This window comes from Haliotis cracherodii, unplaced genomic scaffold (genome assembly GCF_022045235.1).
Source record: "Haliotis cracherodii isolate W230 unplaced genomic scaffold, xgHalCrac1.p SCAF_1, whole genome shotgun sequence".
NCBI lineage: Eukaryota > Metazoa > Mollusca > Gastropoda > Lepetellida > Haliotidae > Haliotis > Haliotis cracherodii.
The window spans coordinates 76375678-76396179 of NW_027266264.1; the positions used below are offsets into that span (position 1 = coordinate 76375678).

The 20502-nt window shown below is 40.2% G+C and overlaps 2 protein-coding genes across 2 annotated transcripts; one reads left to right on the plus strand and one right to left on the minus strand.

Moving 5' to 3' along the window:
- Positions 1-1063: 1063 nt before the first annotated feature.
- LOC139475987 (flap endonuclease GEN homolog 1-like) lies at positions 1064-15441 on the plus strand. Its single transcript, XM_071259249.1, has 12 exons — positions 1064-1132; positions 2049-2225; positions 2611-2797; positions 3450-3539; positions 3827-3907; positions 4697-4896; positions 7936-8042; positions 8581-8771; positions 9557-9768; positions 10158-10219; positions 11202-11306; positions 11591-15441. Exons 2-12 carry the CDS (start codon positions 2062-2064, stop codon positions 13069-13071), a joined length of 2880 nt encoding a protein of 959 aa, XP_071115350.1. The 5' UTR covers positions 1064-1132; positions 2049-2061; the 3' UTR covers positions 13072-15441.
- LOC139475895 (carbohydrate sulfotransferase 13-like) lies at positions 15352-19706 on the minus strand. The gene is made up of 4 exons (XM_071259142.1): positions 19631-19706; positions 18659-18796; positions 17338-17432; positions 15352-16872 (listed from the first exon to the last, which is right to left on the minus strand). Exons 2-4 carry the CDS (start codon positions 18774-18776, stop codon positions 15730-15732), a joined length of 1356 nt encoding a protein of 451 aa, XP_071115243.1. The 5' UTR covers positions 18777-18796; positions 19631-19706; the 3' UTR covers positions 15352-15729.
- Between the last annotated feature and the right edge of the window lie 796 nt (positions 19707-20502).

Below are 20502 nucleotides of genomic sequence, written 5' to 3' on the forward strand. Positions count from 1 at the left end.
GATCATACAGAATTTTACTGGGTCACACTGGATTATACTGGATCATACTGTGTAATAAACGGTCATACTGGATCACATGAGGTGTTTGACCACCTTGGTGAGTGAGCTGTATGAACAATGAAATATCCCATCTGGTAGGGCATGACTATTGTTGTGAGTTACTTGAGAGATGAACTTACTGTGTTTTAAATTTATAGCTAGGTTAGTCGTAGCACATACTGACTGAAGAGCAGGAGGTGTCAAATATTGATTTTAGCACAGTTACAAATCAACAAGCAACTTAGCTCTTCATTGACTACACAGTATGTTCAATAAAAACAGTGAGGATGGGATGGGTATCATGTGCTGACACACCAAGGGTCTAATCAGGGGGAATGCAGTCCAGAGTCTAACCCACCATCATCAGATCCAGTAACGACGCCCGAGGACATGACTGTCTGTAGACAAGTTAAAAGCAGTATTGATGCTTTATAGACATCAATAAATAAACATTTAATTATATTGTCAGTTCCTGTTGATATTTTACGAGTGCTTTCTTTCCCTGAGATGCATTCCGTCCCTTGGCAGACTTGTTTACACGGAAGTCTCATTCCATCGAGCTCAATACAGCGCGTGCTCTGTCTAACATTCAAGATTCACCCAAACAGGTCGCGGAAGGGAGCTTACGTCACAGCTGACGCTTCAGCATGCGGAAAACTATGCCGATACAAGATATTGTTTTATGACTAATAATAAGTGTACAGAGCATTGTGTACCAGAAATCGGGGACAGCAGGTATTTATAATTCCTTTGCACTAGGAAATATTTGTATGATGATTTATGCAACAGTAATTCTTGCAAGTTGACAAAAACTGCGAAAGTGATATTTTTCAGTTATCTGGTAACCTGTGGCAATAATAAAATGTTAGGCATGCATCCCTGTTGTATACAGTTAGTAAATATCGCCAAGAAATAATGTATCGTTTCTGGCAACACATAAATCAATCACATTTGTACAGTCTACGTTTGCACAGTCGACAACTATATTCAAAGCCGCGTATATAAATTATTCTATAGCCTATGTATGCAGTCCTCAGTTTATATTGTAGAATCTACGTGAAACACAGAGCGTGCAGGAACACAGATTCCAGAGGTACACACTGACACTGTAGCTGACGAAGTATAGAATGTTGGTCTCTGAACCCCATCACGGCACTGACCTGGACGTTACATTACTTGCCAATCCTACAACAAAACCTACTCATAAAAACACATACTGTATTCGACGTAATAAGCGCACAGGACGCTCTCAAAATTAGAAATAGGGGGCTCTTATTATATTATATTGGTGAAAAAAACAGAGTTGATGGAAAAAATTTGTGGTTTGTGCAGACAGCCTGAAATGTTTATATACGACAGATATATTTTTCCAGAACTTAATTGCCCATAATTAAGGGTGCATATAACACACGAGTGTGTATTATAAGCTAGTAAAAAAGCCTTGTGTACATTGATCAATCGGAAGCTGGGCTAATTGGGATTGTTCTCTAGCCAATATATTAGCAAATATCGCAGTGGGCGCTTATTAGATGTATTAATGTATCATTGCATGTATAACGTTCCATGTATAGGAACTTATAACAAATGTTTTATCTGGGATAACACTTTCTCAGTAAAGTACAGATTCTCATGCTTTTTGGGGTTGAGTCCCATCCAGGATTCGAACCCACTCTTGCCAGGGTGAGGCACCTAATCACCAGCACACAAAGTCAGCGATCTAACCCACTCAGGCACTGAGGCTTCCATATAAATGAAAGTCCAACAACTGGCAGTCTAGATCACGTACTTTGAGTACCCCTCAGACAAGTGTAAATACTTTTTTGGGTTAAATCCCATCCAGGATTCGACTGGGACTCAACACAAAAAAGTATGAGAATCTGTACTTCCCTAAGGGTAATATGGCCTTGCTCCCTATTATGACAATTGATAGTTCAGACAGAAGAAAATGTCTCTACTTAGCAGGATCACATATATATCATGATTATCTTTTTTATTTACATTGTGCCAAGCTGATCCAGAAAGATGGGCGTAACAGGACTGTGGCCATTTTTGTCCGGATTGGGAACCGCGCAGTCTCTGTCCGAGGCAGCAGGGATGACCCTTGCAGTAGACCTCAGTGCGTGGATATGTCAGGCCAGGTCTGCTAGCACTGCAGTCAAACAGTCTCCACGCTTCTTCATGATCAGGTAGGATGTGTTCACATTGTACATTTCATGGACAATCTGCTTCAGGTGTCCAATCTGTGCCTTTATGCACTAGCCCCAAAAGCTGAGAATAGTCAACTTTCTGATTGGCTGGTTAGCCTTATACATGTCCTACATTTGAAATTATATTGTTGTGGTTGCATCTCTTTGTGCTGGAGGCAATTCAGCAGGCTGGCTGAGAAGTCACAGCGTGCATGAAATTCTGCAATCTAAAGATTAAGAGTGAGTAATATGTTGAAAAAGAGGCTGAATGACAGGTTCAGACTTTCCGGTTTGTGTTTGAGCTATTATTTCAACACTATTTCTTTTGATAGAATTTTATGTAAACCCAACATTTTCTTAAAAAAGATTTTCATTTTATGAATAGAACCATCTTCTACCGGACAATTGAGCTGTTGAAGTACGGGGTGAAGCTGGTGTTTGTGCTGGATGGTGAGGTTCCCAGGCTCAAGCAGGTGTGTCTTCACAAACGCCAAACTGTGCGCGGGTTGTCAAGAGCAACCAAAGCCGGAAGTTCCTCAGACAGGTCACACTACAAGGAGACGACTAAAGTGGTATGACAACAACAGTGAATTTACTACTCACCGTGGATGGCTATTTCTCTGTGCTAACGCTGGGTAACATGGAGCAACTTGCTCCGCCATCTGGTTCTGATTATTATGCCTATTAGAGGCTGGTGTTTGAAGAGATTGCTGTCTATATTTCTATTTGAATAAGGGGCGGCCGGGTGGCCTAGTGGTTAAAGCGTTCGATCATCACGCTGAAGACCCGGGTTCGATTCTCGACATGGCTACAATGTGTGAAGCCCATTTCTGATGTCCCCCGACTGATATTGAAAGTCTTGGTCTGCAATGATTTCAAAATAATTCAGCTGCTTGAAACTCTCGGTCTGCAATGATTTCCAGGTAGTTGAGCTGCTTGAAACTCTCGGTCTGCAATGATTTCCAGGTAGTTGAGCTGCTTGAAACTCTTGGTTTGCAATGATTTCCAGGTAGTTGAGCTGCTTGAAACTCTCGGTCTGCAATGATTTCCAGGTAGTTGAGCTGCTTGAAACTCTCGGTCTGCAATGATTTCCAGGTAGTTGAGCTGCTTGAAACTCTCGGTCTGCAATGATTTCCAAATAGTTCAGCTGCTTGAAACTCTCGGTCTGCAATGATTTCCAAATAGTTCAGCTGCTTGAAACTCTCGGTCTGCAATGATTTCCAGGTGGTTGAGCTGCTAGAGAGTCTCGGTCTGCCAGTCATCCACAGTCCAGGGGAAGCAGAGAAGATGTGTGCCTATCTCAACTCTACACAGGTTCAGTAGCTCACTCTGTCTCCTTCAACATATTCAATAATTTCAATATGCAGTTTCAGATGAAATATTTATTCATGAATACACAAGAAAATGAGGTTAAGATGAATGTGAGTTTTTTTTGTCTACAAGACTCTTGATTTTGCTTTTGGCTCATTAGTAAACTGCAAAAGCAAATAATTATTTCTGAAATTTCTGACATTTTTGAGATTTAAACTTACTAATTGTCCAGTTGCATTTTTTTTTGTCCTTTTTTGTTGTTGTGATATTGTATTTCCCTGATTGTCCAGCGTGTTGATGCTGTGTTGACTGATGATGGTGATGCCTTCTTGTACGGAGCAGGGGTCATCATGAGGAAATTTGATAAATCAGTAAGTTTGCTTACTTGATATGCTTTAACCTTAAAGCACAGACACTTGACACACTACATGACTTCTGATATTATCCAATAACAATCCAACCAATTCAGAGATAGAAGTCAATATTGATGATGTGGCAGGTTAATGGTATTGACATTGTGACGAGTATATATTTGAGGTCAGTGTCAGTCATGTGAGCTGACCAAACTTTTTTTTGTCCATTTTCTATTGTTACAGCATTCAAATATATTGTTTCTTCACATGATAGGCCTATTGATTAACACATCAAGATTCTTAATAGGTGTATAACAATAGCCAACTTGTCAAGTCATGAAAACGCCATTAACCTACCATTGACTGGTACCACTGAAATACCACATAAAATACTATTAAAATACCCTTAAAATCTACTTAATGCAAAGCAAATTTAAGGGCATAATACCCTGAAACATAACCATTAAACATAACATTATTATAACACCAAATTCAAGGAGTTAAAATACCATTAATTTATGAATTTAATGTTGGGAGTTCTGTTGTTTTTAATGGTATTATATACCGTAAAACTCACTTATTTAAAACAGTACATAATTAATGGCCATGAAAATAATTTAACCCCTTTAAATTACAAACCAAGGTGTTTTAAAGGGGTTTTGTCTCGCAAAGACTAAAGTGACACCCAATGAAAATGTCATTAAAAATGTTATAGTTCCAATGAAAATATATGCAAACCTGATATAGCATGACTATTACTGACTGGAACATAAGATAACATCCACTCATTCACAATCTGGTTCCCAGGACACTTCAGCTGTGAGAGTGAGCATGGCTGATATTGAAGGGGAGCGCGGCCACACAAGGAGGAGTCTGATTGGCTTCGCCCTGTTGTCTGGGTGTGACTACAATGAGGGCGGGGTGAAGGGGGTGGGGCCGGAACAGATCAGGACATTGTTCGATGAGATGAGGCGGCACTGCACGGAAGACGAAGACATACTCCACAGGTGTGTTGTACAGTTTGTTAACCATGGTAACAGCATATATATCACTTTGCATAGCTATTTGTTCTTTGGGTGAGGTGTTATGACAGTGGTGTGACAATTACCATGTGTTTCTGTTACCTCATCTTCTTGGGGACTCCAGGTTAGAAATGTCCCCAAGCGAACTGTGTTGGTCATAAGAGGTGACTGAATAGATTGGGCGGCCAGGCTCGATGACACAGTTGAGTGATGGAGTTTATACCCCAGTGGCGTGAATTGTTTCTCATAATATCAATCACTGGATTGTCTGGTCCAGACTCAATGGTTACAGACTGCCTCATACAGCAGGAGTATTGCTGAATGATTTTGAACAATAAATAGAGATTTTATTTATCATCCAACTTCATTCTTCCAACTTTTTCAGTTTGCAGACAGTAATAAGCAGTGTCTTAAGTGTAAAATGTACTGCTAACAGCTTCAGTAGCAGAGCCATTAGTGATGTCATTTGTTTGTGACGTCATGGTAACCAATGATGTCACAACGGTCTGCAAAACATTGTGATATAATTTCTTTACAGCGATATATCTATCTATCTCACCCAAGCTATATCTCCTGTGGGAGTCAGTTTTGGATGATACACAAGAATCTTCTATGGGATTGATGAAAGAATAATGAACTGGAACCAGTATAATAAAATTAGCAGAAAAGTGTACTTGTTTTGCTCTCTTCTGTACCATACCCAAGGTGATACACGTCCTCACTGGTTTCAGCAAGTAGCAGCCAGTGGGACCTGCTTCTCTGGTGACAGGATGTATTTCGAAGCATTAAACCCAGTTCACTCATTCACTCCCTCGCACACTGTGTTTCTTTATGCCACTGCGAGTGGTTTAACACCGCTTTGAGCAACATTCCTGCAGTACGATGGCAGACTACATAATCAAGTCTTGGCCAAAAAATTAAGTTATTCATATCATGTTTGTTTGTTTTTGTTTGTTTGTTGTTTAACGCTGCACTCAGCAATATTCCAGTTATATGACGGCGGTAAATGTCTGAGACCTGCATCACTTCGGGCTTTCCTCCCACATTAAGCTGACGCGCTGTGATATAACTGGAATACTGTTAGAAGCGGCGTTAAACCCAACTCATTCACTCACTCTTTGTGGAAGATTCCAAGTGTTTTGATGTTTCATTGGGATGAAGATGGACTTCATCGGCTTTCTAATGATTTTAAATTAAATTTTGAATTCAGATCTGCCAACAATTTGTTTGTACTTTGATAGGTTGGTGTGAAATGTTACTTTCTTGAACCAATAGCAATGTACTAAAGTTTAAAAGGGAAAGAAAATATGAAGTGTGACTTTTTTACCCTTGTACACATTAAGCTACCTGGTCAGTCTTGACAAGTGGTTTGTAAGACTGATCTGCCAGCAGTCCATGTTGTCATAGGTTCTGTGGAGAGCAAGTGGCCCTATTGTCTGGGCTGCTCAAATTGGCTGTGCATGACAGGATCTAGACCAACATTTAGTCCCAGTAATTAAGTTATCCTATTTATAAATATATCTACAAAATAAAAAAAATCCAAATGGAGCCATGAAAAATGCTTAATTTCAGTGCTGAGGCAGTCTAGACTTGCCAAATCATTCTAGACTTGAGTTGGGTTAATTTTTATCCCCCGCCCAACAAAATTGGCGGAGTATATATGAAACGGGCTCCGTCCGTCCGTCCGTCACATTTCGTTTCCGGAGCATAACTCAGAAACCGTTCAATATTTTTTCATCAAACTTTGCAGGTCCGTTAAGAACATGCGAAACTGGTGCCTTTTGCTATTTAGAAATTTTAGACATTTTTATTTTTTACGTTTCCTTGGCAACAAGATGGACTTAGGTTCTGTGAGGGTAGGGTTCGTTTCTGGAGCATAACTCATAAACCGTTCAATATTTTTTCATCAAACTTTGAAAGTCTGTCAGATACATGCTAAACTGGTGCCTTTTGCTATTTAGAAATTTTAGACATTTTTATTTTTTACGTTTCCAAGGCAGCAAGATGGACATAGGTTCTGTGAGAGTAGGGTTCGTTTCCGGAGCATAACTCATAAACCGTTCAATATTTTTTCATCAAACTTTGAAAGTCTGTCAGGTACACGCTAAACTGGTGCCTTTTGCTATTTAGAAATTTTAGACATTTTTATTTTTTACGTTTCCATGGCAACAAGATGGACTTAGGTTCTGTGAGGGTAGGGTTCGTTTCTGGAGCATAACTCATAAACCGTTCAATATTTTTTCATCAAACTTTGAAAGTCTGTCAGATACATGCTAAACTGGTGCCTTTTGCTATTTAGAAATTTTAGACATTTTTATTTTTTACGTTTCCAAGGCAGCAAGATGGACATAGGTTCTGTGAGGGTAGGGTTCGTTTCCGGAGCATAACTCATAAACCGTTCAATATTTTTTCATCAAACTTTGAAAGTCTGTCAGGTACACGCTAAACTGGTGCCTTTTGCTATTTAGAAATTTTAGACATTTTTATTTTTTACGTTTCCATGGCAACAAGATGGACTTAGGTTCTGTGAGGGTAGGGTTCGTTTCTGGAGCATAACTCATAAACCGTTCAATATTTTTTCATCAAACTTTGAAAGTCTGTCAGGTACATGCTGAAGTGGTGCGTTTTGCTATTAAGAATTTTTAGAATTTTTTACTTTTTACGTTTCCATGGCAGCAAGATGGACTTAGGTTCCAAACTCTTCTTTTTTTCACAATTTCCATGACAAGTTCCACCTCCGTTAAAAAAGGTTAGGGTTTGTTTAGATTTAATTATGTCATAAATTCTGCAACAGGGGTGGGGGATATAGCCACGTTAGTGGAAAACTCTTGTTTTTATTTATTCCCTAGGCTCGGGAAGACAGACTTGCCAGAATCTGCTGTTCGGAGACTCACCACAGATGGCCTGTTGGCACTATAACCTTGCGCGTTATCTCATGTCATGATGTTACAAAATATTGTTCAAAGCAAGTATAACTCCCAATTCATCTGCTTCATGATGTATTGGACTGTGAATCTGTTCCAGAATCCTTGGATGGAAAGACAACCGTAGTCTACTAGATCTTGCTGAGATGAAGAAATCACTTGACTGTACCAAGAGAGAGACCCACTGCTCAAGGTGTTGTCATACAGGTGAGTTGAAGAAAACATCTGACTGTACCAAGAGAGAGAGACCCACTGCTCAAGGTGTTGTCATACAGGTGAGATGAATCAAACACCTGACTGTACCAAGAGAGAGAGACCCACTGCTCAAGGCGTTGTCATACAGGTGAGGTGAAGAAATCACTTGACTGTACCAAGAGAGAGACCCACTGCTCAAGGTGTTGTCATACAGGTGAGGTGAAGAAAACACCTGACTGTACCAAGAGAGAGAGACCCACTGCTCTAGGTGTCGTCATACAGGTGAGATGAATCAAACACCTGACTGTACCAAAGGAGAGACCCACTGCTCCAGGTGTCGTCACACAGGTGAGGTAAAGGAAACACCCGACTGTACGGGCTGGGATTATGTTTGGAGACTTATATTTTTTCAGCTACAGCAACAAAACCAGACATTTTCTTAATTAAAAATATAAGTCTAAATATGAGGTTTTTTTAGAAACATCTTGAGAAAATTTGTTGTTTTTTTCGTGGCAGACAATTTCACTGAAATGTGTTTATGTTTATTCAGGAACGGTAACAATTCACCACAGTAAAGGATGTGAAGTGTGCCAGACAGAGTGTGAGTGCCAGCCTGATAGCGGAGTGCCATGTGACTGCACGTGGCACCACCAACAAAGGGAGATAAATCCATATGGAGAGGAACTGAGAGTGCGAGACAAGGCCCTGGAGGACACAACATTTACAGAGCTCAGTGAAAACGTAGGTGTCAAAACATCCGTGTCTAGTTTATAGAGTGCAGGTCCTAGCAGCCAAAGGTTAAGAGGTGTCATTTTGGTTTGGTTTTACAGTTTTACTTTAAAATCCTAATTGGTATCACTATGTTTAATTTGCGTCATGTTGTTGTGAATGAGGATACCCTTGTTCAACTCCTACTTGTTTAGATATCCATAAGCCCTGGCGTATATATATATGTATGTTCTGCACTTTGATAAGAAGTACAACAAATCAGGGATAACAAGAAGCGAAGAACACTTATAAATGTAAACCACCTTGGTTTGGAAGTGGATAACAAGTGCAGAACATATGCTGTGTATGGAGGATGAGGATAAGTGTAGAACATATGCTGCATGTGGAGGAGTAAGATAAGTGCAGAACATATGCTGCATTTGGAGGAGAGGAAGTGCAGAACAAATGCTGCATTTGGAGGAGTAGGATAAGTGCTGAACATATGCTGCATTTGGATGAGTAGGATAAGTGCAGAACATATGCTGCATTTAGAGGAGTAGAAGTGCAGAACATATGCTGCGTATGGATGATTAGGAGAAATGCAGAACATATGCTGCATTTGGAAGATGAGGAGAAGTGCAGAACATATGCTGCATTTGGAGGATGAGGAGACATGCAGGACATAATCTATGCTGCTTTTAGAAAATGAGGAGCAGTGGATCCGGAGGAAGGTGGAAGGTATGGTTCGGAGATTAATGCTATCGAGTTTGGAATGATTCCCTGACAGGGTCATTGGCAGCTATGTTCTCTGTGTTCAGGTTGTGAGGGAGTTCACTGAAGTCAGCCAGGAGCGGAGGATGATGATGACAACGTCCGTTAACCAGCAGCGTCCGTGTTTGGAAAGGTTATGCCAATCATTGAAGAACTTACTTCACATGGATAGCGCCAAGGTGATCACAACAATGATCCCAGTATTGGCATATATGCACCTGAGGGAGGAATTTGATTGGTCAGGATTTAAGCCAATCAGGTAAGAGACGAACTAAAGGCAGACACAAGTGTGAGATGCTGGAGGTTACACAAAGCATGGTCAGTGCTGATTTGACTCTTGAAGTTAAATAACATAAATACAAACAATAAAATATTTATAATAAACAGTCATGAAGTACAGGATTTTGATATAATTTACTTCTTTACAACTGTTGGGCAAGCTCATCTGTAAATCATGATGAAACAAGAAACATCTGGTATGGCCATGTTGTGTTCTTATGTCTTTCTAGTGACAATCTGAACTTGATTTGTCCATCATTTTGTGCATTAATGTTCTGGTACATGTTTGTATATTCATGGATATAAATAATTTTTCTCTGAAACGTCCGACATTCATCATTTATTAGTTCTCATTGTTGAATATTTCAGCATACAGAAGGCTTGTCAGAGGAACTTTGTGGATTGCTATCAGACAGTTTGGTCAAAGTTAGGTAAGCTGGGATGTAAAGAGTAGACAACCTTATATACACCTTGAGAAAAGTTAAGCACCCCCAGGATATTTTCAATGACAAATGAAACATGTGCTGGAATGAAATTACCGACAAAATGAGCTCGGATAAATGTACGTGATCTGTAAGAACAGCCCTCTGACAAAACGAAACCTGTATATTGTAGTTCGGCCACCACTGATGTCTTCACTTCAAACCAATGTCCCTTTTTAGTGAGGAGATGCAGTCTTCTTATAATGATTTTGAGCGGCTATTTCTGATTTCTGTAGATGACACGTATGGTTCAAAGGTTCAGTGGACTGTAATGCCTGGGAACATCAGGGTGTGGTGTGGTCATCCATGATGGACTGTGGTCTTGAGGCGAGTTGGTGTTTGTTGAAATGGTGGACAACTTGTTCCAGAACTGGGATGTACTGGTAACCTTTGAGGTTGCCTTGTATGGTGACCGGGCCCAGCTTGCAATCATGTGAGATACACCCCCATGTTATTACCGAGCCTCCTGTATAAGGGACAGTTGGTCTGAGGTTCCTGTGTGGTATGGCTCTATTCCTGTGCCTCCAAAACCTCAGTTGTCCATCCGTGACATGGAGCAGGGACCTGCTTTCATCCAACAATGGATTTTCCATCATGCTGTCAGATTATGTGCCCATTGAGCTAAACACCATGTCAAACAGAACGCTGAAGGTAGTCTGCCCCTAGGAGGTGTTTGATAACTCTGGGACGTCTTTCCTGCTGGTCTCAAGCGGTTCCTCAAGGTTTTGGTTGACAGATGTTGATTGTGTAACCGTTGTAGCTTCAGGACGGGACTAGTTGCAAATGGCTGTTGTCTTACTAAGCAAAGCAGTGGCCAGATTTGATGCTTGTACATACTCGATTTTAGATTACCATGCAGATTATCCATGTTGTATCCTTTCTTAACAATGTCATGACAATATCATGTCAACTTCATGTCCATGTCTGGTAGATGATGACCGCTGGACCACAGGAGAGTTCTACACTATTGATGTGGAAGAGAACTTGTTTCAGACAAGATGCCCAGAACATGTCTCACGTTTTGTGGAGGAATTAGGTGTGTAGAGTAACCATGGCAACAAGCTGTTGGTGCTATGAGTTTTTCTTACTAATAATCAGTGAGTTTCATATTATACTTAGACCTCGCTTAGAGAACTAATATCCTTGGAACAATATAAGGTGTACATTGCTCTCTTGATATTGAAATTAACAGAATAAAAAAACAACACAACATCATGTATTCTCAATATGAGTAGGACTCTGTGACAAGGCAAAACAGAACTCTGCTATGATTACACACTATGTATTATTACCATTCATATGTTTATTTTGTTTGTAAAGCTAAGAAGAAGGTTCCTGTTACTCCTGGCAACCAGTCAAGTATCAGAGATATGCTGTTGAAGCCAGGACCCCTAAGGAAGAAATCCGAAGATGAAAGACAAAATGAAGACACTCCTTTGAAACCTGGTTACAGTTGGCAGAAGGAAAATGTCAACAAGTGCAAGAAGAAAATTGACTTTGATACAACAAGATTGACATCACAGTCTATTCAGAAAGAAAAACTGGACTCATCTCAACAACAGAGGTGTGTGTCTGGTCAGACCGTTGTAGATGACGATCAACATCAGGGGCAGGTGTCCAGTCAAACAGCTGTAGATGACGATCAACATCAGAGGCAGGTGTCCAGTCAAACAGCTGTAGATGACGATCAACAACAGAGGCAGGTGTCTAGTCAAGCAGCTGTAGATGAAGATCAACATCAGAGGCAGGTGTCCAGTCAAACAGCTGTAGATGACGATCAACAACAGAGGCAGGTGTCTAGTCAAACAGCTATAGATGACGATCAACAACAGAGGCAGGTGTCCAGTAAAACAGCTATAGATGACGATCAACAACAGAGGCAGGTGTCCAGTCAAACAGCTGTAGATGACAATCAACAACAGAGGCAGGTGTCCAGTAAAACAGCTATAGATGACGATCAACAACAGAGGCAGGTGTCCAGTCAAACAGCTGTAGATGACGATCAACAACAGAGGCAGGTGTCTAGTCAAGCAGCTGTAGATGACAATCAACAACAGAGGCAGGTGTCTAGTCAAGCAGCTGTAGATGGTGAAGTAACATCTTTCCAGCAAGACACTGAGGAAGGGGATATTTCCAAGGGAAATTCAAATGACTCGCAAGATAGTAGAGATAACAATCAAAGGTCCAAAAGTATTGGGCGAAATAAATCCGCTGAAGTGGTCAGCAGCTCCAGGGATGAAGAAGAGTGTCATTCCTTGATATCTGAGGATTTGTTCTCTGATAATGATGATGTTGAAGAGGAAGAAGTGGTCATTATTGTAAGTGATAGTCATGACTCTGACAGTGGTAGCACTCTGAGCAATGGGGTAAGACAGCACTTGAAACCCATGCCAGTGGGGCTAGAGGATCCTGAGTCCGACCCCCGAAGTGCAGCCAGTGATGATGTTATGTTAGTGAGAAGCAGTGACTCGGCCCCGGACCTGGCTCTTGACCTGGACAGTGACCCAGCTGAAGCTGCTCTTGCAGCAGAAGAAACCAATTCCACCTCAGAGGATGAGGCTGTACCTAACATTGATGGAAATTCTAACACGTCTGTTATTGTGCTTGATTCAGATTCTGATTCAGATGTTGAGGGTGTGACGCTCTCTGGAACTGCAAGGAAAAGGACAATTTCCGGAATTATGCGAAAGCCTGCTAAGAAAAGTAAAAACACAATTAGCAAAGAACCTGTAAAGAAGCAGAGTTTGAAAGCAAATCAAACACGAATATACAACTATTTTCCATCTAAAAAGGGAACATAGTTCAGATCTGACTCTATAATACGAAAAAACACACAAAACCAAATGGAAAAGGTATAGCTGCATATTAAGTGGTGGAAAGCATATTTTCACACCCGAGTAAAACCCAGTGATTCTAAACTGTCTCCTAGGAATTAAGCGTCCATGAATTCACAACTAAACTTTCCATATGAACAAATACTCAGCTCAATGAGTAACAATATAGTAAGGATATTCAACAGATTCATACGTATGTATGTAATGGTGCTATCATTCTAAGTGATACTTGAATTTTCTGACAGAGTTTCAGAGGAGGTCCAAGTGAGGGGTATGGTGATGTAGTCGTCATAGGCGCCCCACTTCTATGTACTAGTGGTAGAGCATCTGCCAGGAGATGTGAAGGTCGGAGGTTCGATCCCCTGAACGCGTCATACCAAAAGACGTTAAAATATGGTGAGTGAGTGAGTGAGTGAGTATGGTTTTACGCTGCTTTTAGCAATATTCCAGCAATATCACGGCGGGGGACACCAGAAATGGGCTTCACACATTGCACCCATGTCGTGAATGGAGCCTGGGTCTTCGGCGTGACAAGCGAACGCTTTAACCACTAGGCCACCTGACCGCCCTAAAATATGGTGCTTGTTGTTACCTTGTTATCAATGTTAAACTGTGGCATGGAATGTCAGTGGGATAGCACTATAATAACTGGCATAAGCCCGGACTAGTCCAAGCGTCCACAAACTCACCTGCATGCACATTGCTAAGTGCAATAATTTTGTAGCATTCATTTAACCCCATTTCCCCTCACCTCTTGCAAAGATTTTATTTCTGTTATATTGTCTTATGTATAATAGTATCTTCTTTTGGAAAACATACACTGACATTGTCAGAATGCCAGTATTAGCATTTTAATCACATTTGTTAAGTATGTTTTTGAACATTAACTTGCAGAGGAAGAATGTATTGGGCCTTTTATTCATTATCTGATGAATGGATTAATCTTTACATTTAAAAACGCACGTTGTATTTTTTGAATATCCATATGTGTCCATATGGGTGTTGATAGACCTATGTGTGGCATAGTGATCAGTTTAAACAGTTTATTCTTGTCAGGTTGTTGTTTTATTCATACATTTGCTCGTTTCCATCCACTCGCCAATAATGACGAGATTCACTTGTCCTTCATCTAGAGGTGGAGAACTGCATGTGATGTTTTTGTTGATTTTTTAAATGTGCAAAGTGTTTTACTGTTCAGTTTTGTTTATTCATGAAGGAATTCTTCTCATGAGACCAATTGCGTTTTACAAAGACGGCATAGAATGTTTTATCCCAGCTCCCAAGTGAAGAAAAATGTTTCAAAAACATGCTTGCCCCCCTGTCAAGTGTTTTACATTGTGGCATTTAGTACTGAAAGTACGTTTAGGTATCGTTATGATGCTTGTCAGTACCAATATGTTCCACGTAAAAGGAAAATATTCTAAACCTGTCGCGATCAAACCATAACTTGCTAGCAGTACCATCCTCGGGGCAAGGGAGTAAACCCTATAAACGTCCTGTTTCCACCCTTGCCGAATTAGGCTGGAATTCCGGGGTTACAGTTTGGCTGGACTAATGAGTCTATGCATAGTCCAATCAAAATCGCGAAACGAACTAGACACCCGGTTCGTGTACAACATGGATTTCAGGGTGCAGATGTCCTTCGACTGCAGGATTTGCAAAGCATGTGTACCGTCAACTGGGCGTCGACAGGTAGTTTGCAAATCTTTTCATGTTTTTAACCAAGGTGCTTTGATGCACTTCGCCTTGTAAGACCCGTTTTATTACAATATATATCTTGATTATCGATCAGATCGTCTTGACGTGGCGCTGCTTATTTTCTTTGAAGCAAATGCAAGTGATGTGAGAGATGGAATCTGATTGGTCAGTTGGAGGGACAAAGAAGGGAATAGTTTCTGGTGGCGCTATTCCAGCCTAATTCGGCAAGGGTGGAAACAGTTCAGTTAACGCCCTTGCCTCAGGAAGATGAGCATTACGAGCATTCCATATAATAACTAGCGCCCAGTTTGATGGAATTCTTATAGACAAAACTTACCTAAAACATTCCCTCAAAATATGGTTGGCATTCAAGTCAATGCCCTTGGTCAAAGCATACCCATGAACGCTAGAAAATCAATTCAGACCTTGCCATTTTAATTATTAAAGGAACTGCCTAAAAGCGTATGATGATACCTTTATTTCAAAAGTAGTATTTATTATCATAATTTCTGTTTCAAGAACACCTTTAATCCTTAATGATGTTGACAATGTGCTAACATGTGCTTGTGGTGCAACGTTTTAATGTCAAATCCCTTGGATTATTTTTAATTATCTTTGAATACGCATTTTGTTGTATTAATAAAGCTCGAAAGGTATTATTGCTTCTGTCTTTTTTATGTCAGTATCACCGGATATCACGACTTACCAATGGTCGCAGTTGTCGCGACCGGCTGTGATAAGTTGTTCCCCCTTAACTGCCAGGATCCGCCGAATGTTGACTTTAATACCAGATTCATCCCATATTAAGAAAGCGGAAGTATGACTGGCCACACTGAGGCGGAATGTGATCGGGTTAAACGTCATTCCCCTTTCCCTTTCTTAAGACATCGATAGGTTATGTATTTATTTATCGTGATGATTACCAATTTATCCACTTAAAATGTCATAATAATCATAATCTAAAGCAGACCTATCCTTCAGCTCGCTCTCCAGTGCGTCAAGATGAGGTCCCGTGATGTCATAGCCAAACAATTCGAAATCGAGGTTAAACAGTGTTCTCAGTTTGTCAAGAGAAGATTCCGTTAACTGCCGATATGCCTGAATATAAGCTGCAGTCCTACTCCCTCTGTTGCGTTTCGAGGACGTTTTGTGTAATGTCACTACCATATCTGCGAAATTCTCCATTGTAACAGTTCTACTCTCCGGTTCAGAAAAAGGAAACTGTTCTTTTAAATCCAAGATATTTGCAATTTTAAATCGCCTCCATATTCTACGTAAAATGTCATGAAATGGCATATATCTCTCGAGATATTCTCTGTATTGAAAAGTCTTTCCAGTTACATCCAGAATTGAGTCAATTGTTGCCTCCAATTTGAAATCTTTAAAGACGAGCCTGTTCGATGCATTCACTTTGCTGATGATGTGGAACACATCCGTTTTAAACGTCTCCATTTTCCCAATGACATCAAACTTGACATTGCAAACGTCACATATCTGGGACGCGGGTTTGAAATGACTATCTAGGTATTTATCCTCTGTTGTTAGAACGTAGTCAATAAATTCTGAAAATGACACATCGTGTCCGTACCAACCGTTTTTCTGTGGAACCCCGCGAATGTCCTCTACAATAACTTTCCCAATATTCCAGAATAACATATTCGGCGTAAGGAATTTATCAATGTAGGCCGAAAATAATCTTTGAAATGGATCTCTTGTAAACATGAACTTTGTATATCTTTGGGAAATTATGTCTGTGAGGTTATCACCTTTAGCAATAGCCTCCATGATGTTTTGTATGGCAATGACTCTTCCGCTAGAACACTCCTCGTACAACAGTTTATACGGTGTTTTCAGGCCACGAGCGTGTCGCCGCAACACTTGTAAGGTTCGTTTCCAGAACGTGCATCCGACTTTTGGAACTAAACAATACAAGAGTTTGTATTCCTCCGCAAACCAGGAACTGGATACGAACGTTGTCATTGAGAACGATGAGCTTGATGTGTTCCGTGATTCACAGACGCTTCGGGCCTGTTCTTGACGTTCATTGTATAGAGATGTCTCTGTGGACCTCTAAAAACAAATTATATGTATTTAATTATTACATAACAACTGATATATAAAGGTCACATAATTTCAAAATGACGTCGAATGCGGCGCAATTCCATGTGCACAGTTGCGTCCCTTAGGCGTGCCAGATACGTTAACCTCATAATCCAATCTCATGAGATTGCCTCATAGTCCTATTGTGGTTGTCGATTCCCGGTTCGCCTCAATAATGTTTCTTGGTTTCCAAGTACATTACCCATGCTTGTGTTCAACGCCTAAGACTTTGCCACCAATGCTTGTTCATAATATCAGTCACTGATTTAGAAAATATTTACAGGCTGCCCAGATATATGCGGCGTTAAACAATAAACAAAACAAGCAAATTATAAAAAGCTGCAACTCTTATGGGTGGAAAGCTTATTCTTATTCTCCGCCATGATATGACTAGATTATTGCAGCGAACGTCAAACTCTCTCAGTACTTACAAACCTGGATAATTTCTTTTGTTTTCAGCTCTTTGAACAGCAGTTTATGTTGATTAATCTGCATCTTACTCAACCGGGTAAATTGAGTTGTTGACGGGTCTGGAAATAAGGTAAATGCATGTAGTAAATAACTACGTTGAATAGCAACGTAATTAGAATAAAAAGCAGTAAAAACCTACTTAATATTAAGGTGATATTTAAAAAGCTATGCTATATCGAATTGATTAACATACGAAATGTGACTCTCTAATTTGTTCCTTTATCTCCTGGTGTTTCATTATGCCCACATAGACAATATCACCCGAGTGTCTTTTATATCAAATATATCGACTAGTGTTGATAAATTTGATATCAAAAGAAAGGATGAGATACTGTTTATCATACAAAATCGGTCTTCCATATTTTTCAGTTTATAAACTTTAATAACTAGTGTTTGGGGTGTAAAAGTACAGCCAACCAGCATCAGTGGCCGAAAGACTAGTGATGTCATTTGATTGTGACATCATGGTACCGACTACGTCACAATGTGTTACAGTTTCATTTCAATTTCTCAGCCATGGAAGCCAGTTTTGGATGATTAACAGATCTGCATTTAAGAGGCATTTTTGGCATAAACTATAAGAATTATAAGACTGACTTGTTTGATCCGAGAATAGTTTGATAACTTAAGTTCTGGCACTTGCTCAGGCATGATTTATTTGCAGTCCGGCGGTATATATATACCGCTCAAAAGAAGTTAAAGAACACCCGGATAAGAGAATGGGCGTGGCTTGTGTTGCAGAATAATGTTAATAATTTCGTACTGGCTACAGTTGTTTTTGCGTTAATCATTATATAGCAGTATGAGGAGTTATTATTGTTTTATTATTTATAATAAGTTACTGCAATAGGTAAATTCGTTAATGGAGTTATGTGCTTAGTGTCTTGTCGTTAAGAGGCGACTAACGGGATCGGGTGGTCAGGATCGCTGACTTGGTTGATGCATGTCATCGATCCCAACTGCGTGGATCGATGTTCATGATGTCAAAGACTGATTGTCTGGTCCAGACTCGATTATTTACAGACCGCCGTCATATAACTGGAATATTGCTGAATGCAAAAAAAAAAAGCTTAGTGTATACATCGCTTTTTTACTTTTATACTTCGAACAAACGAAGAAACAAATTGGAGTTGATTCTTAATTAATTACTGGTATAGTCATTTGAAAGAATGTTTAACTTGTTTTGAGTAGTATGTGTGATACATTGCTCACTGTGCCTGAAACATTCCTACATTAAATGTAACTACAGCCAGCGTATGTACGACTGTTCTAGATATCAACGTACCCTTTGAACGGAACACGATAAACAGAGCCACCAGTCCCGCGACGACAACGGCGGCAAATCGTTGTCGACTTCGTCTTGAACTCTCTATTCTCCACAGCAGTCGACCACACCACCTCATTCTGCAGTTGTCTTCCGTATCTGCAGATTGAGATGTATACCCAAATAGTTTTCATGTTCAAGTAACACGATTCCTAATCACGCCAACTGAACTCCATGCTAGTCGAGAGCCGACACAAATGAGGTTGCACATGCTCTCGAAAACTATGTTGCCTAGCCCTGATTCGATTATTTACATATATACGATAGCTGCATCAATAAGGTAACATTTACTCCCTCCCTCGCTCACTGCTCCACTGGGGGGGGGGGGGGGGGGGGGGGGGGGGGGGGGGGGGCACGCCAGAAACCTATGATTGTGGGTTCGAATCCCGGTTCGCCCCGATTATGTTTCTAGGTTTGTCGGCACCATACCCCTGCTCGTGGGTTTCACCGAAGTGGTAAACAACTGAGATCCTACATTAACAGGCTTTCTTCCTACATTAAGCTGACGCGCCGTTATATTACTAGAATACTGTTAAAAGTGATGTCAAACCCACCGAGAGTCGTGTGACATGCCTTACACAGTACACACATGGATGGATGCAAGCTGTTTACATCAATATAATGTACTCACCTCCTGTTTGTTAAGTCAAATGTTCAATATTTTCTTAGAATATGTTCAATATGTTTGACAAATGTACTTCATATTTTCATAATCAATATAAATGAACAAACAGTACATGTGACATGACATATATCAGAGGTATATACAATGACGGGTAAAGTCAGTAAATAAAACAGTTATAAAGTCAATAAGCAAAGGCCATTATGTACTTGCTGCATCGACCGCAAAGTTTATCCGCACCAGCAGTAGCATTAGGATGTACTTGTACCAGTTTGTCCTATAATGGAAGTGATGCCCTTTCTGTGACTTACCTCAAGGCCTAGCGTCCACCTATCAACATGGCTGTCGGCGCCCCAAGTCGCCTAGTGTTCCCCTCTCAACCTGACTTATGCAACGAAAGAATTGATAAATTGACAATAATTCTAATAGTTAATCATGATGACTACGACTGAGTTTCCACCAGCTGCTGATTGAGAGTTGGCAGCTTGTATCCGTGTATTCAATGAAGAAAATGTACATTTGATCCATGAATCAATGGTGTAACATATTGTGTAAAATACAGTCTGAAAGATAACGAGTTCCACATTGTGTTATTGGAGTCATTGATGGTTTCTGTAATGACTTTATACTGCTGACTATATATTAAATGTTTGTGAATTTGTTTGTAACTGAGGTTGTAGCGGCTATGATTTTCAGGGGATGTGCGTTCGTGCGTCCGTGCGAGGTTCATTCCAAGAGGGCTCTTATCAAATCGATATAACACAACAGTTATCGATCAGTGTTTGTTGACTGTACTTATTGATTGTTAGCGAGGTACATGTACGTCTGGAAACGATAACAACCAAGTAATATAAAATTGATTTACATCCACAGTCTATGTTTTTGACGAAGGTCATGTATTATACTGTAGAATACATTAATCAAAAATATATAACGCACAGGTAGACTTTTAGTAAATTTATTGTACCTAATAAAGTCGATATAATTAATTAAATATCATAGATACAAATACTAGAATTTGCATCTCGATAGTCACATGTTGTCATTGTACAAAGGCATTGACAACTGTTCATTGTCATGTCAAATAAGGCCGCAAGGTTGCGTTGAACTGGGCAGCATCTCCTCGGCACTGACACTGGATAAGTGTAGGAATTCTGTCATGCGGAATTCTACGCCTTTCTGC